Source organism: Bubalus kerabau, chromosome 8 (assembly GCF_029407905.1).
Source record: "Bubalus kerabau isolate K-KA32 ecotype Philippines breed swamp buffalo chromosome 8, PCC_UOA_SB_1v2, whole genome shotgun sequence".
NCBI classification, from domain to species: Eukaryota; Metazoa; Chordata; class Mammalia; order Artiodactyla; family Bovidae; genus Bubalus; species Bubalus kerabau.
Window position 1 is genome coordinate 91,270,015 of NC_073631.1, and position 18,796 is coordinate 91,288,810.

The window sequence follows — 18,796 nt, forward strand, 5'->3', positions numbered from 1 at the left end:
TTCTTAAGGGTTCACATTTGTACAACAGAAACAAATTTGTAAAAGGACATAACATTATGGAAAATGTTTAAATGTGACTAATGCTTTTAGAAGGCATTTTGTAGCATCCTACACAACAGATTCCACAACTCAGCTTAATCTTCAGACACCCACTTGTGCCCGGGTCAGTAGAACGGAAAATTCTACTTATCAAAAACTGAATTTCCTGTTTAAAAATAAGCACCACCTTTGATAGCAAAGCTCTTTAAGTTCCTTCCACACGAACTACTGTATTTGGCTTTTACTGAAACTACCAGTAAACTCCACTATCACTCTGATTTAGGAAAGTGCAACATTTTCGGTGTGCACAAGTTCCAATGTGACCTTGCAATGTGAACACTCTGTATACCACAGCAGTGGTTCCTGGAGGGACAGCTGGGCAGCTGTCACGTTTCCCGGCAGAACAGGGTGTAACATTCTTTTGCTCACCAAGTTTATTTAATGGCACACTCCAACTCTCAGGGCATGCAGTTGGCTGAAAACTTTAACCATTTCCATTCACTGCTGTGAATCCATTATTAAACAGTTTGAATTTTTTTTTTTTTTTTGCCCATTTTAATCTCTTAACAATAAACAAATGAAAACACACTATTTTATACTATTTGGGTCAAATTAATTTTATTATGCTCCATGATGAATTGCCACCAGTGCAACATCCTATTCACTATACATTTCAAAAAAAAAAAAAAATTCACATACTAAACAAAATTTCAGTTGATAAATGGAAATGAATGATTGAAAGTCTTTATGAATCTCATACATACAATATGTGGCTAGCTGAAATTGTCTATCACATAGCATTTAGATATAAAAAGCCTCATGCTAGTTTGTTAAACGCGAAGGCTATCAGACAATCATTTAGCTGGAGTGCATGTGGGAAGCTCTCAGACGACGCACAGGTATTGTGCTGTCCACGGTGCGAGGTGGTGGAGGACTGAAAACATGCAACCTTTACATCTACAGTGGATTTAGTCTTCATGCCTGGACTGAATCCCACAGCTGCTGTGTTTCAACCAATATTAATTTAGACTTTGTGCAACAACAAAAGTCTTTTTTTTTTGTCCTTTAAGAAGAAAGAATAAACTCAATTACCATTGGCAAATTTTATAGCCATCTCACATGTTTAGAATTGTGTTTCCAATTCGAAGATTTGATATCCTCTGCTCAGAGCAGCTCCTGATAAATCTTTATCATAACAAAGTTAGCTAGAAAACCCTGCATTCCTTGCCCCAAAGTGAACAGATATCTTAAATTGGCATTAAAGACATTTCCAAGATATTGTAAAAAAAATTTATATAATGTCTAAAAGAAAGAAACAAAAAGGAAAACGATCAATATTATTTAAAATAATTAAAACGTTCTATTTACCATTTGCACAAATTCCTAATTTTACTGGTTAGTTGTTGTCCAGCCTCATCCACACCAGACCCACAGAGATTAAGCCACAAAAAAAAAAAAAAAAAAAGTAAGCAGAAAAAGGTTTTTAGCAGCAGAGGGCACTGTTTTTTTGCAAGAAACAAAAAGTCTAGAATCTTTCCCATGAGCTTAAATTATTCCTGCAAAGTAGGTAACATTCTCTGAATAACTTAACTATTGTACTGCACCACTTACTGCTTTCAGCAACAAAACCTTTTAAATTATTTCTCATGATAACTAGATGCATGATCACTAGAGATTATGTGATAACTGGTTAAAATTCAAGCCACATCTTGCAGGTCCAGCCTGTCAAGATCATGCCAATAACTAGATTTTGGTCGGTACAATTATAGAGAACTTAATTTTTAGTCGGATATTGTAACTATAGTAATGAAATACATTTGGAACTACATTCTGTATATGACTCAATGTGAGAAAAATAGGTGTCTGTATTTAAATCAGATCATTTTTCTACCTAAAATGTAAAGTAGGCAGGTATGATAATTAATGCTATATATATGAAACAATCACCCTTAGGCAGACTAGTGTACTGTAGAGAGGCAAGGAAACCCTAATTTTAACACATCATGTAGCATATATAACAAATATGCAGGTTGTAAAGTTTTATTTTTGCTTTTTAAAAATCTATCATTGGGTTTTGTGTTCCAAGAAATTTGACATTGGGACCACCAATCTTTTAAGAAAAAGGTAACCCTTCACCTGACATTTGACAAAAACCTTGAGAAATTATCAAAATTAAAAAAAAAAAAAACACCCAGCATATTATAGTTTCACTATTACAGGGTATACCTTTGCCAACTAGGTAAGATTTCTATGGTTGGTATTTCTGAATGATCTCAATTCATACAGACTGCAAAATAAAAATACTTAATCCTACTTCATTTTTATGTTCTGAATTTTTTATAGTAAATTAATCAAATACCACAATGTATAGCCTCCTTCAGTTCATGTAGTATGGAATTATATCTAAGATCCCCTAAACTTTAACATCTTAACTTTTCTTTCAGAATAATACCAAAAATACTTTTTAAAAATTTTTGCCAAAAAGAGCCTGCCACATTTACTATAACACAAAAATAACCTCAGTCAAGTATTAGGGATGCAAGGGCTCCTTATGATTCCAGCCTCCAAATACCAGATCTGTACAACAGGCAATACTGCTGTAAGAGGTGTGTTACTCATTTTCCCAACTAGCATCTCTGTACTGATTTTACGTAGAGCATATTGCTAAAATTTGAGAACTTGCATCAGTGTAGTGAAGTCTAGAGAACTGTGCAATATATCAGTTTCAACGTTCATGTGGCATGTGTTCAAAAAGAAGGGGCTAAATAAACTAAGGTTTGCATCACTTAAAAAAGAATGTAGTGCTATACTAGATTTTAATAAGAAAATTTAGGTACAGAAAAAGTAGGGTATGAAAATAGTGTTTTCCTTCTGGCATTGTAACTAAATTACATTAAGGTTTTTGTCAGTCTCACATATAATATTTAAACTCCCTTGTTGATGGAATGAAAAACACTCACAAATCAAGTGAGCATCCTGGTGTAAACGTGCACACAGTCACAGGGAGTAGCTTTGCAGAGGATTATGACAAACCCTTACAGATTAAATGAGGTATTGCACAGATTAATTAAAAAAAAGCAAAAAGGCAACAAAAATATACAGCAAATTGGTAGAACATTTACATGATAATTTTACAGAATCCATAGACAGAAAGTAGTGTTTAGTATTTCACCTTAAAAATATATATATATAATATATAGATCAGTCTTCCCATTCATCATCATCCTCAAAATCTTCATCATCATCTTCATCCTCATCTTCATCTAGAAGAGAATCAGTAAGACAATTAAAACATACACATAAATAAAATGACATGACATAATTCTTGCTATTCAACTTCTAAAATACAACCTGGAGGAATCCAGTTACTAAAATGGTTTAAAATGAATCAATAAAATACATCTAAAGAGTATTTGATTGTGAGCTGAAGATTAGGAGTAAGAAGACTTGGATTCTTCTAGTTCCTTAATCTCTACAGAACCAGTTTCAACCTGTGCTTCCTTATGTGTAAAATCACATGAGTTGATCTCTCTGAATCAACAGGGCTTCCCTGGTGGCTCAGATGGTAAAGAATCAGCCCACAATGCAGGTGACCCGGTTCAATCCCTGGGTTGGGAAGACCCCCTGGAGAAGTAAATGGTTACCCATTCCACTATTCTTTCCTGGAGAATTCCATGCAGGGAGGAGCCTGGTGGGTTACAGACTATGGGGTTGCAAAGAATCAGACTGGGCAACTAAAACTTCACTTTCTCTGAATCAACACACATATCAAAGAAAAGCTGTAAAAAATATATACTTGTACATTGTTTAGCTGATTTCAGTTGTAATTCCAGTGACAGGTAGGAACCGCATCAGCACTAAGCCATAAATAGGAAACAGAGTAGGCACCCCAATACCCAATCTCCTTTTCTACCCTGATTCTCTCTTGAACCCACTGGCACTGCTCTTTTCCAGTCACCAAGGACCTACTATCACTAAAAGTGAACTTGAACATGAAAGTCGCTCAGTCGTGTCCGACTCTTTGTGACCCCATAGATATACAGTCCATGGAATTCTCCAGGTCAGAGTACTGGAGTGGGTAGCCTTTCCCTTCTCTTAAAGCTAAAGCTAAATTCTCTGTTCTCAGTTTTGTGACCCATCACGCCCATCTGACCCAGATGATCACCACATTCTCCTTCAAACTTCTTCCCTTGACTTCTAAGATACCACATTCGCCAGTCCTCCAAACTCTATTAGACTTTCTCTTCTCTGTTTATACCCACTTCTTTGATGATCTCATCCAGTTCTGTTCCTTTAAATACCATGTACCTAATGACATGCAGATTTATATTAACAGTTCACATCTCTCCCCTGAATTTGACTCATAACCAAATGCCTACTCAACATCTACTTTTAAATTTTTAGTAAGTATCTCAAATTTAATACATACAGAATCAAATTCCTATCTTTCCTTCCAAACTTGCTTCTCCTAAATCTGTCTCCATTCTATTAATGAAAACTTCACTTTCAGTTGCTCAGGTCAAAAACCTCAGACTCATCCATCACTCCTTTTTTCACAAACCTTGTTTTCAATCCATCAACAAACCTAATGTTATCCACATTCAAAGTATAACTAGTATCCAACCACTTCTCAGGAGCTACCAATCTGATTCAAAGCTGCATCATCTCCTGCTTGGATCACTGCCACTCATTACTCTGCTAAGAACCTTCCAGTGGCTTCCCACCACATTCATGGCCTCCAAAGCCTTACTCTCGGCTTCCTGCCACCTCTCATGCTATGCTATGCTAAATCACTTCAGTCGTGTCCAACTCTGTGTGACCCCATAGACAGCAGCCCACCAGGCTCCCCCGTCCCTGGGATTCTCCAGGCAACAACACTGGAGTGGGTTGCCATTTCCTTCTCCAATGCATGAAAGTGAAAAGTGAAAGTGAAGTCGCTCAGTCGTGTCCCACTCTCAGCGACCCCATGGACTGCAGCCTACCAGGCTCCTCCGTCTATGGGATTTTCCAGGCAAGACTACTGGAGTGGGGTGCCATTGCCTTCTCCGGCCACCTCTCATACTACTTCCTTATTTTTTTCTTCCTTATTCTTCTTTCTCTTTCTTCCTTATTCTTCTTCTTGTTCCACCCCTACTGACCTTGGCACTGTTCCTCAACCTCAGGGAGTTTTTACTGGCTGTACATACTTTCCTGTTTTCTACATGGTTTACTCCCTGAACTCCTTTGAGTCTTTTCTCAAATGATATCTTAGGTAAGCCTCATTATCCTATGATAAATGAAATTCTCTCTCACAGTCTGTTAGTCTTTTCCCTTTTCTGCTTACTTTCTGTCCTTAGTACGTATCACTATTTAAAGTACATATTTTCTAATTTGTTTTATTTATTGTCTCTCTCATTCTCACTGGAATGCATGCTCCATAAAGGCAGGGATTTTTATTTTTTTCTTATTATCTCACAATAAATACTTGTGGACTGAATTAGCCTATTCCATCTTTTTAGCACAGTATAGAAATAAAAATGCCTATTTAAGGAAAACAAATGTTGCTAAAGGATCGTAGACATCCACATCCTTAAAGGGAAATAAACAAAGAAAACAACATTTATTGAGCACCTACTATGTGCTCAGCAACCTTCTGGTTATTTGCATAATAATTTTCTATTCATATCAATCATCTGATTTATGAATTCTCTCCATGTAACAAACTGGAGAACTGAGGTCCACCACAGAGAATAAATAATAGATTTAATAAGAACAAAGATCTGCTTCTAGTACATCATGCTCTTCAGTAAATCTCCACCATTACCGTAGCAAAACCCATATTCTTTCTCTCTTTCAAAAATGATACTCATTTAATGGTGGTGTGCATATGTTTAATAACCACAAGTACAAACTATTTTATGCAAATAATGTTTTGGGAAAAAACAAAAAAGAGAAAACAAAAAACTAGGGTTCTTTAGCAAACCCCAGAAACAATACAATTTATCTCATTTCTCAGTCCCAATTCTTACAAATCAGGGAAACCTAAATTTCTTAAGTTACAAGAATGTCTCAGGAATGAGATACAGGAATGTTAAGTCTTTTTTAAGAAGTTGTTTGCCAGGCATTCTATTAATACTTCTGGTTTGGGAAACAAAACTGCCATTTTTGCCAAAACTGTTCTTCCAATTTATGGTTATGACATGGCCTCCATTAAGCTTCAAACAGACTAGTCACAGTGACAACGTCTTAAAATAAGTCTGAGAACCTATATCAATAAGTTATTCAGTAGCAGGAAGAAAATCTAGAAAAGACTGTCATAGAATAAAAAGAGAAACAGAACTTCAAATATTCAAATTTATTAACTATATATATACACATGCAAATATACCTGAAGAATGAATGGCTTTGCTCCTCTTCTGCATCACTTCCATTAATGCACCTACAATTCCTGAAGTGGGTGCAGGTGCTGGTGGCGTAGACTCTGGGGCATCAGTTACCTTGGAAAAGAAAGTCAGCAAAACTGAGTAATACATCCTAATCAAGAAGTCTCTCTCTCCAGAAAATCTTTCTCTCTTACAATCACTTCATTATTTTAAAACAAAATACAACCAAAAAAGCAAACAATCAAGCCCAGGATAGGATTAACTGAATTAAGAAAAAACAAAAAAAAACAAAATTGCTGCTTTAGAAGACTTATGTAAGATATATTTTCCATTTTTAATGTATAGGCCATCAACAGATTTCCAAATTTAGATTAAAAATCAAAAGTTTTGCTACTTGCCCTTGAAGTTGGGTTACTTCTGTTTATTCTAATACACAAAACCTGGGCTGATAAGAAACTTTAAAACAGTTATCAAAGGATATTTTATAAAACTGAGGACATATTTAGATTGCTAGAGTTACTAGGTGAGAAGCACACTTCAAGATATCTAAGAGCATTTAAAGAGACTTATATTTTCCTGAAAAATTCAACTCTGCTAATAAGCTTTATAATTTTAAATATTATATTTAATATAAAGTTATAATGTATAACTTAGAAGGCAATGGCACCCCACTCCAGTACTCTTGCTTGGAAAATCCCATGGACGGAGGAGCCTGTTAGGCTGCACTCCATGGGGTCGCTAACTAAGAGTTCGACACGACTGAGTGACTTCACTTTCACTTTTCACTTTCATGCATTGGAGAAGGAAATGGCAACCCCTCCAGTGTTCTTGCCTGGAGAATCCCAGGGATGGGGGAGCCTAGTGGGCTGCCGTCTATGGGGTCACACAGAGTCGGACACGACTGAAGTGACTTAGCATAGCATAGCATATAATGTATAAATATGTATAATATGTATACATACATATTCAAAATATGTATAATAGACAATATATATACTATAATTCAAAATTAACCTTCCTTCTCATGTATGTGAAACTTCTCTTTAAGGAGATCAGATGGGTAGCCTTCAAAATGTACCTCACAGGGCAACTAACTTTCCCCAACTAAAGTACTGTTTACTTTATCTAATACAAACTACATTTGGGGGAAAAAAATCAATATTAAAGGGTCTCATTAAAGAGACTTACAGACTTAGAAAATGAACTTATGGATGCTGGGGAACGTGACGGTTAGGGACTTTGGGAAGGCCATGTACACACTGCTATATTTAAAATGCATAACCAACAAAGACCTATTGTACAGCACATGAAACTCTGCTCAATGTTATTTGCCAGTGTGGATGGGAGCGGGGCTTGGGGGAGAATGGATACATGTATAAGCATGGCTGAGTCCCTTTGCTGTTCGTCTGAAACTACTATAACATTGTTAATCAACTATACCCCAATACAAAATAAAAAGTTTTTTTTTTTTTAAAACCCTATCAGTAAAGGGTCTCATTAAAACAGAAAAAAAAGGATCTTATTAAAATCGAATTTCTATATAAAATAATCCCTGATTTCAACACTCCCTACTCTTTCCAACCCCATGGACTGTACAGTCATGGAATTCTCCAGGCCAGAATACTGGAGTGGGTAGCCTTTTCCTTCTCCAGGGGATCTTCCCAACCCAGGGATCAAACCCAGGTCTTCTGCATTGCAAGTGGAATTCTTTACCAGCTGAGCCACAAGGGAAACCCCATTAAAAAAGAGACTACAGGAAATCTATAGAAACTAAGGGGAAAAAAATACAATTTAGAAAGTACTGCTCTCTGTGCACTTTGATTAAAATAAGTAGTCATTTATACAAAATACTCATTTTGTTAATTTTGTCCCTGATAGTATCCACAGAAAAGTATGTTATTGGTATAATTAAAAATGAAATAGCACAGCTATACTAAAAAAATTACACACATACACATAGCTACCCTTGAATAACATGAGTTTGAATCGCATGGGTCCACTAATATGCAGATTTTTTTCAATAAATATATTGGGACATTTTTTAAAGATCTACATCTGAAAAAACTTAACAGATGAATCATATTGCCCAAATACATGAGAAGAAAAAGTTAGACATGTCATGAATGCATAAAACATATGTAGATACAGGTCTACTTTACCATTTACTACCATAAAGTATACACAAATCTACTGTAAGAAGTTAAAATTTATTAAAGCTTATGCACACACAGGAACTTCGGGAAATCCTACATACATGGCACCATTCCCTGTTAACAGAAATGTAAATAAATGTAAAGATGCAGTTTTAAATTATAACTGCATAAGATTAATTGCAGTGCACACTGTACTACTGCCCTAATTTTGCAGACACCTTCTGTCGCTAATTCAGTGAGCCAAGCATGAGTATCGACTTGAAACTCCTTGTGATTCTACTAGTGTGAGCACTTTGTCTCCCTAGTAAACTGTGTATCGCAGTAAAAAGTGATCTCTTGCAGTTCTCATGTATTTTTCATTGGATTGAGTGCAATACTGCAATCCTTGAATAAAACCATGGGACCCATATGAAGTGCCACTGGTGATGCTAGAAGTGCTCCAAAGAAGGGGAGAAAGTCATGACATTACAAGAAAAAGCTGAATTGTGTGATATGTTCTATAGAATGAGGTTTGCAGCTGCCCACCAATTAAGGATAAATGAATCCAGCATTAAGGATCATAATGAAAAAAGAACAAGAAATTCATGAAGCTATCACTGCAGTTAGGTGTAGGAGACCAACTCCTTCTTTTCCTACTCCTCCTCCTCAGCCTACTCAGTGTGAAGACAACAATGATGAAGACCCCTGTGATGATCCACTTTCACTTAAGAAGTAGAAGTAATCATCATGCCATCATCATGCAGAGTTCCAAAGAATAGCAAGGAGAGATAAGAGAGCCTTCTTCACTGATCAGTGCAAAGAAATAGAGAAAACAACAGAATGGGAAAGACTAGAGGTCTCTTCAAGAAAACTAGAGATACCAAGGGAGCTTTTCATGCAAAGATGGGCACAATCAAGGACAGAAATGGTATGGACCAAACAGAAGCAGAAGATATTATGAAGAGGTGGCAAGAATACACAGTACTATACAAAAAAGATCTTAATGACCCAGATAACCACAATGGTGTGCTCACTCACCTAGAGCCAGACATCCTGGAATGCAAAGTCAAGAGGGCCTTAGGAAGCATCACTACGAAAAAAGCTAGTGGGGGTGATGGAATTCCAGTTGACTTATTTCAAATCCTAAAAGATGATGCTGTGAAAGTACTGCACTCAATATGCCAACAAATTTGGAAAACTCAGCAGTGGCCACAGGACTGGAAAAGATCAGTTTTCATTCCAGTCCTAAACAGAGGCAATGCCAAAGAATGCTCAAACTACCGCACAATTGCACTCATCTCACATACTAGCAAAGTAATGCTCAAAATTCTCAAAGCTAGACTTCAACAGTATGTGAACCATGAACTTCCAAATGTTCAAGTTGGATTTAGAAAATGCAGAGGAACCCGATATCAAATTGCCAACATCCATTGGATCATCGAAAAAGTAAGAGAGTTCCAGAAAAACATCTACTTCTGCTTTATTGACTACGCCAAAGCCACTGACTGTGTGGATCACAACAAACTGAAAATTCTTAAAGAGATGGAAGTACCAGATCACCTGACCTGCCTCCTCAGAAATCTGTATGCAGGTCAAGAAGCAACTGTTAGAACCAGACATGGAACAACAGACTGGCTGCAAATTGGGAAAGGAGTATGTCAAAGCTGTACATTGTCACCTTGCTTATTTAACTTATATGCAGTGTACATCATCCAAAATGCAGAGCTGGACGAAGCACAAGCTGGAATCAAGACTGCCAGAAGAGATATCAATAACCTCAGATATGCAGATGATACCACCCTTATGGCAGAAAGTGAAGAGGAACTAAAAAGCCTCTGGATGAAAGTCAAAGAGGAGAGTGAAAAACTCAACATTCAAAAAACAAAGATCATGGCATCTGGTTCCATCACTTCATGGCAAATTGATGTGGAAACAATGGAAACAGTGACAGATTTTATTTTTGGGGGGCTCCAAAATCACTGCAGATGGTGACTGCAGCTACAAAATTAACGCCTGCTCCTTGGAAGAAAAGCTATGACCAACTTAGACAGCATATTAAAAAGCAGAGACATTACTTTGTCAACAAAGGTCCGTCTAGTCAAAGCTATGGTTTTTCTAGTAGTCATGTATGGATGTGAGAGTTGGACTATAAAGAAAGCTGAGCGCAGAAGAACTGATGCTTTTGAACCGTGGTGTTGGGGAAGACTACTAAGAGTCCCTTGGACAGCAAGGAGATCAAACCAATCAATCCTAAAGGAAATCAGTCCTGAATATTCATTGGAAAGACTGATGTTGAAGCTCAAACTTCAATATTTTGACCACCTGATACTCATTGGAAAAGATCCTGATGCTGGGAAAGACTGAAGACAGGAGGAGAAGGGGATGACAGAGGATGTGATGGTTTGATGACATCACCAACTCGATGGACATGAGTTGAGCAAGCTCCGGGAGTTGGTGATGGACAAGAAGCCTGGCGTGCTGCACTCCATGGGGCTGCAAAGAGTTGGACTGAGTGACTGAACTGAACTGATCATGCCATACAGTTAATAAAATAAACTTACCTGTTGTGTAAGTGTGCCTTTTTGTGAAAATCTAATAACTACATGGTGAGAACTGTATGAAATATTTTCATATCAACATTGCCTAAGTATTCATCATGTAGGACACAGTGTACAAGATTACACCATATTATATCACCTTACAGTATGCCTCTCTCCTAACTGGAGAAACCGTGTAGCTGTCTATCATAGGTAAGCGGTTTTAAAAAAAAACCCAACAAAAAAACAATGTTTCCAATACAGTATTAAGAATATGACTGTAATAATATATGCCATAAAAATTTTATAATGATTCATTCATTAGTATGTAGGGCAGCTACTGTGAAGCAATAATATTGAATATACTAGGCTACCATAAAGCAATCATTATCATTATCAACATATAAATTGTTATACCTGTAAATAACTATAAATTTCTCATATTTTCATTTTCAATGTCTAGTGTATTACATATAACATCTAGCATTATATAAGAATATATATATATATATATAAAAGAATATTGACCAATACTGACGTAGGTACTAACAGACTATTCATCTTGTGAGCAGATGATGTAAAGTTATAGTATCAATAAATCCAATTCAGTACTGTAAATGTATTTTCTCTTCCTTATGATTTTCTTAACATTTCTCTTCTCTAGCTTACTTTGTTATAAGAATATAGCATATAGTATAATATATATATATAAAACATATAAAACATGTTAATTTTTATGTTATTGTAAGGCTTCCAGATAACAACGGGCCATTAGTAATTAAGTTTTGGGGGAGTCAAAAGTTATACACACATCTGACTGCTCCGGGGGCTGGTACACATAACTCCCGTGCTATCCAAGGGTCAACTTATGTACCTGAAATTCTAAAGGGTATGGATGGCCCCATTAAAATCTGCTCTTCATCTGGGCTGTGGTCATTTTGACAATAATTCTGCCCACTAACAACTATTCAAAGTTCCTGAGAAACCTTTAGTCAGAAGTAAATGGGAAGAGGGAACAGCTGATTGATTGTTCAGAGGCTGATCTAAGTATCATTCTGGATACATGTTAAGAAAAGATCTAAACACATTTTAAAGACCAGAAGTTTCTTAAATCTGTGCTATGCTAATGCTTAAATGCCTTCATTCAATTAGTTGTGTTCCCTATCTGTCATTTCCTTAGTTTCTAGGATTTAGGAAGTTATAATTCTCTACATACTGCAAAATAATTTTCCATGAAAAATCTCCTTTTAGTTCCATTTACTTCATAGAAAAAGCTATCATTTCTAACTGTCTGAAGTCCTACAGAAAAGTGTTCCTCCAAGAACTGAGAGACCACATATAAAGGCCTGGAAGAAGTGTATGAATGTTGGTAGCTTAGGCTTTAGGTCAGGGGTCAGGAAACTATTGCACGGGCCAAGTCTAGTCTGTCTCATCTTTTTGTATAACTTTTTTAAAGCGAAGAATGATTTTTACACTTTTAAATGGTTGAAAGAAAACAAAAATGAAAGAATATTTGTGATATGTACAAATTATATGAAATTCAAATTTCAGTGTCCATAAATACAGCTTTATAGAACACAACCATGTCCATTTATTTATGTGCTGTCTATGGCTGCTTTCACAGTACATGTACGGCTGTTGCATCTGTGCTATAACAGCAGAGCTGAGCAGTTGTAACATACTATATGGGTTTGCAAGCCTAAAATGTTTACTGTCTAGTCCTTTAAAGAAAAAAGTTTGGTAACCTCTCCTCTAAGTGAAAGTGAAGTCACTCAGTTGTGTCTGACTCTTTGCGACCCCATGGACTGTAGCATACCAGGCTTCTTTGTCCATGGGATTTTCCAGGCAAGGGTCCTGGAGTGGGTTGCCATTTCCTTCTCCAGAGGATCTGCACGACCCAGGGATCGAACCTGGGTCTCTCACACTGCCAACAGGGAAGCCCTGCTCTAGAAGAAGGTTAAATGATGACCTCATCCAACTCAGAGAATCCAAAACTAACTGCCATCACTACAGAAATTCTTTCAATTCTCTGTGGAGTCTGATTCTCTACTAATCTAAATTTTAGACGCAGAAACTTTAAAATAGAGTTTAGTTTTCATACAGTTAATGATCTGACTTTACCAAAATGATTACGATTCATTTCAATATGGCTACTTTTACTTCTGTGTAGTTTAATAAAGATTTTTCAACACATGTATACCTGTGGCGGATTCATTTTGATATTTGGCAAAACTAATACAATTATGTAAAATTTAAAAATAAAATTAAAAAAAAAATTAAAAAAAAATAAATAAAATTAAAAAAAAAAGATTTTTCTCTCAATTAAATTTTATTTAAAAGTCTAGAACAATGAATTTTGAACACAGTGCAATATTCTCTTTATTGAAATTCTATAATATGTAAACTAAAACTATGGTGACAGAAATCAGATCGGTGATTCTTTTTGAGAAGGGAGAGAGGCACGAGGGAACTTTCTAAGGTGGTATTTTGATATAGAAATATAGGTTACACAGGTAAAGGTATAAATGTGTGCATTTTATGGTATTAAAAATATCAGAAATTCATTGGGTTAAAAAAAATACCACGAGAAAAAGTAAAAAAAAATATTTCTTTCCAAAGACATCTTATAATACTTTAAAATTCCATGAAGACAGGTAGTCTAGATTGAAAAGAATGGATTACTTACAGATTTCAGTTGAATACCCTGTCGTATCTGGTCTAAAAGTGCATCCCTTCCAGAGCAGGACACCGGCCGACTGTTCTGTTCCACTTTTTTTAGCTGAGCACCCTCTCTAATTTGATCTAAAAGAGCTGCTTTGCTTCCTGCAGGAGTTGGAACATGGTGGTCACCATCAGAAGGGAGGCCAGGGGGAGGTGGTGGCCCTGGTGGAGGCGGAGGTGGCGGCGGAGGTGGTGGTGCCACTGACCCGCTCACTGACAGAGGTGGAGGTGGTGGTGGAGGCCCTGAAGGTGCTGAGGAGGGAAGAGCTGGAAGTGGAGGAGGGTACATCCTGTTTGGCGGTGGTGGAGGGACTCCTACACCTGGCCTGGATGGAGGCGGTGGTGGCGGTGCAGCTGTGGGAGCTCTTGAAGGTGGTGGAGGAGGAGCCCCTCTTCCCCTGGCAGGAGGGGGAGGAGGGCCCGAGCTATGTGGAGGCGGGGGAGGAGGGGGTGGCCCTCCCCTTGATGGTGGTGGAGGTGGTGGTGCTGAAATACAAACAGAAAAAAAGAAAGCATGCTTTTTTCCCCCCACAAACATTATACTGAAAAAGCAACATATTTCAATATGTATTAAAACAGTATGAGGAAAAAAAGGCCTCATCTTTTTCTTTTATTTTACAAAGCCATCTGAGCAAAGATGATATCTTATAATTCTTATGATGTCTTATAATTTCCAATAATTTGGGAATCCTCAGCCTAAAGATCACTTTGCTGGTCTTGAAAAAACATTCGCTAAAGTAGTAGAATTTAGTTGTTAGAAATCAGCACCACTTCTCAAGGTAAGGGAATAAATACATTTTTATAAAATAATAATAAAACTATAACAATGAAATTAAACATTTTTGTCAATAAGCAACATTTTACATTTTAATAAAAATTAATGGTTATTTTTCCTCTTTAAAGAATCAAGTATAGTTAGCTGTTTTATAGTTAATTTATATTCAGAATAGCTAATGTAGTATAATCTATTAGAATTTACTCAAGTTAACCTGCTGCTACTGCTAAGTCACTTCAGTCGTGTCCGACTCTGTGTGACCCCATAGATGGCAGCCCACCAGGCTTCCCCGTCCCTGGGATTCTCCAGGCAACAACACTGGAGTGGGTTGCCATTTCCTTCTCCAATGCATGAAAGTGAAAAGTGAAAGTGAAGTCGCTCAGTCGTGTCCGACCCTCAGCGACCCCATGGACTGCAGTCTTCCAGGCTCCTCCATCCATGGGATTTTCCAAGCAAGAGTACTGGAGTGGGGTGCCATTGCCTTGAGCTAAACTCAAATACTTTTTCTTTTAAAATGTGAACCTTTGTCATCTAACTTACATTTGTAATTTATAATGTCCTCTATTTTGTGTTTATAGGATATATAAGAATACATAATACATATATAATAAATATATAATATAGTGATAGATACAGTGTAATTCTAGTAATGGCAGTAAGGGAGGTGGGTTGCTCAGCTGAAATGTTCAACTACTTATTCAGGAGACATTAACAAATTTACTGAAAACTTCTAAACGCTGTAAAATTCAAGTTAATAGTAAAATATTAACATTACTCTGGTAGTAATGATATATACATTCTTACTTTACTAGAGGTAAAGTGTAAGTTAAAACAGAGGAGTTCAAAGTATAAATATATTACATTTCCAGAGGCATGATTTTACCAAGAGCATACACAAATTTACAGAATAATAAACTTCATCATTTTTTCATTAATTTAAAGAATGAGTAGGAAAAGAAATAACTTTTTCTTTTAAAGGAATAAAGCTATTTATATTTACTGGTACAAACTAATATATTCCTGATGGATAGTTCTACAGTCTATACAAATACCCACCTTAATTTCAGATAATAGGATTAGATGCTCAAAAATGCAATGATACCGAGAGGGAAAAAAAAACCCTCACTTCAAAGGAAAGCCAAACATTATTTTCTAATTCCATTTGAGATAATCATGGGAAATATGCTATAAAATATGCTATCAAATTTAGTCATAAACATGAGATGAAAAAGACAGTAAGGCAAGGCTCACAAGGGTATTGTCTCCTGATACAGAGACTTTTAAAACTGGAAACCTGGAGCAGCAAACAGGAGAGTCATCCTACTTGGATACAAGCCACCCCTAAAGGAAGTGCCCATGATTTACACTCAAGGCATGCTGCTGCTACAGCTAAGGTTCACCCAATTTTCTCACCAGATCCAAAGCAAGAAGACAAACTTGGTAAGACCAGTCTTTTTCCAGCATATTTTGTGGTAACAGTAAAACCAAGAGGACATGGTCTATGTACATTATGTACAGCCCCTGAATAGGAGAGTACGTCAAATCCTCTAAGCAGGTATAAAGATATCATTTTAATTAATTTAAGGCTTGCATTTCAAAAAGCAATGATATTTATCTGAACTAGTATTTTTTATGATTTAATTGTTTGCTAATCAAGAGGAAAAGGACTCACTCTATACTACAAAAACTGTATTGTTAGTCAATCATTTCCTGTGGTTTTGCTAAGGACTCTGGAACCATAATGTTCTATGTACAATGAAGAATCTCTCCAGTAGAGAGAATAAAGTTCTTTTGAACTGGGAGTAAGCACACTGATTGGAATAATTTGGGATTCAGCTAATAATCATTCAAAGAGACACTAAATTACTGGTCAGGCAAGGGGAGAGCATTAATTTATAGTGAATAAGTTATCAGCTGTACCAAATTTGGGTACAGCACAAGTTTAGCATTTCTATTCTCTGAAAAGTGACTGGAAATCTCTCTATATTTTCATGAGGAAAACATCTATTACCACCTTTCTATTTTTATAATCTGTACTATGACTACATAAAAAGGAAAGTATGCTAAAGATATACCATATCTCAAGGTAAAAATATGAAGGAATTAAGACAGGAGAAGAGAGGAGAGATGGCACAACATCAGCTAGGTTCACATGCACAAAAACGTCTACTGGGCAGACACCACACAGCACTATGAGAAAGTCTGAAGGCCTATAGGTTTTCAAAACTCTGAGTCACCACAAACACCAGATTCAGAATGACAATGATAGTTCTTAGATATTTAATTAGTAAATAAAAAGCATGACACAAAAGTTACAACAAATCAAACTGTTCTTACTATCAAAGGTTAGTGAGAAAGGAAGAAAGACTGAAGCTTTCAGAAAAAAACTTCCTCTTGATGGTACACTGTAACGAAAAGCTGATATACTTAAAAATAATTATTTCAGGTCAAATTAAGCGTAACCACTAGATAACTCTAGATATTTGATATTTAAGGGAATTATAAGCAGAAATTATAAAACAATATAAATAAATTAATATTTAAAAGAAATGTGTTACAGAATTCAGGAAACACTTTGAAGAACTGCTCTCATGCACTCTCATCAGGATTAAGCAAAGCAGGCATACATTATTCAACACAGATTTAAATCTATGAGAATACCGACAACTCCCTGAGTTGTCCTTTACCCAACTGCATGTTTATGTTTAGTCCTCCCCGCTTAAAGCTCAGCATTCAGAAAACTAAGATCATGGCAGCTGGTCCCATCACTTCATGGCAAATAAACAGGGAAACAGTGGACACAGTGGCTGACTTTATTTTTCTAGGCTCCAAAATCACTGCAGATGGTGACTGCAGCCATGAAATTAAAAGACGCTTACTCCTTGGAAGCAAAGTTATGACCAACCTAGACAGCATATTAAAAAGCAGAGACATTACTTTGCCAACAAAGGTCCGTCTAGTCAAGGCTATGGTTTTTCCAGTAGTCATGTATGGATGTGAGAGTTGGACTGTGAAGAAAGCTGAGCGCCAAATTGATGCTTTTGAACTGTGTTGTTGGAGAAGACTCTTGAGAGTCCCTTGGACTGCAAGGAGATCCAAGCAGTCCATCCTAAAGGAGATCAGTCCTGGGTGTTCATTGGAAGGACTGATGCTAAAGCTGAAACTCCCAATACTTTGGCCACCTGATGCAAAGAGCTGACTCATTTGAAAAGACCCTGATGCTGGGAAAGACTGAGGGCAGGAGGAGAAGGGGATGACAGAGGATGAGATGGTTGCATGGCATCACCAACTCGATGGACATGGGTTTAGGCAGACTCCAGGAGCTGGTGATGGACAGGGAGGCCTGGCGTGTTGCGGTTCATGGGGTTGCAAAGAGTCGGACATGACTGAGTAACTGAACTGCCCCAGATTAATGTAAAAATGTAAGTATATTTTATGTAGGTTATTGAAATAATGCCAAGTGTAAAAATCAATCACTAAAAATAAGTATAATAAGTAATAATAAAAACAACAGCGGTGCTGTAAGAGGTAACCCACAAAATTTCAAAAAAATTAATTTACAGACAAAAATGATCTCTGACTCACAGAAATAAATTTCCTTTCTTATTTTAGCATCTATATACCCCAAACATTAGTTTGAATAAAGGGAAGAAAACCTTACTGGATATTAGTTTTGGAGGCAGGATATATGAGTTAATAGCTTCTTTGAAAATAAACACATGCATAATTTAGGACACTGGGTCAAATAACATCCCCATACATACCACTCCATTGTGGTGGACCTAAAGAGCAGATTATTTATTATAAATTAATGGACTTCAAACAACTGCACAGATACACAAAAAGATATACTGGAAATGATAAGGTTTACCACTTTTTACAAGCCTGATTACATGATTTTACAAAATAATTTCAAGAAATTTGAATCAGGTCTTACAAAACCTATTTTTATGACAACTTCATAAACTTCTCCCTAAAATACTTCTGAACACACTATATGCTTCGCCTAGGAAACATTTCCATAATAAATCATTATCTGTCTTTTTATTCTTCCTCTTAAAAAATGTATCTTCTATAAAATCATTCTTGGGTGTCTAAAAAGTTCCACACTGGGAGTTAAGATTCCTGAGTATTAAGTTCCTGAAGTATTTTTTTTGTAATGCCTATGAATTTTTTCCTTTGCTTTAGGTAATTCAATTGAGCACTTTGCCTAATTTGGTATTTTAAAAG

General features: G+C 36.5%; 1 protein-coding gene across 2 annotated transcripts in view; it reads right to left on the reverse strand.

Annotated features, from left to right (window-relative positions):
- Positions 1–630: 630 nt before the first annotated feature.
- The window catches only part of WASL (WASP like actin nucleation promoting factor), an 83,967-nt gene continuing 65,801 nt past the window's right edge, over positions 631–18,796 (reverse strand). Inside the window, exons 9-12 of one of the 2 annotated variants that reach the window (XM_055590820.1) lie at positions 18,331–18,348; positions 13,757–14,277; positions 6,407–6,515; positions 631–3,302 (exon numbers count right to left, since the gene is read on the reverse strand). In XM_055590820.1, coding sequence (XP_055446795.1) covers positions 3,241–3,302; positions 6,407–6,515; positions 13,757–14,277; positions 18,331–18,348 — 710 coding nt within the window. In that variant the 3' untranslated portion in view covers positions 631–3,240. The remainder of the gene's footprint in view (positions 3,303–6,406; positions 6,516–13,756; positions 14,278–18,330; positions 18,349–18,796) is intronic. The other variant, XM_055590821.1, reaches the window with a different exon arrangement.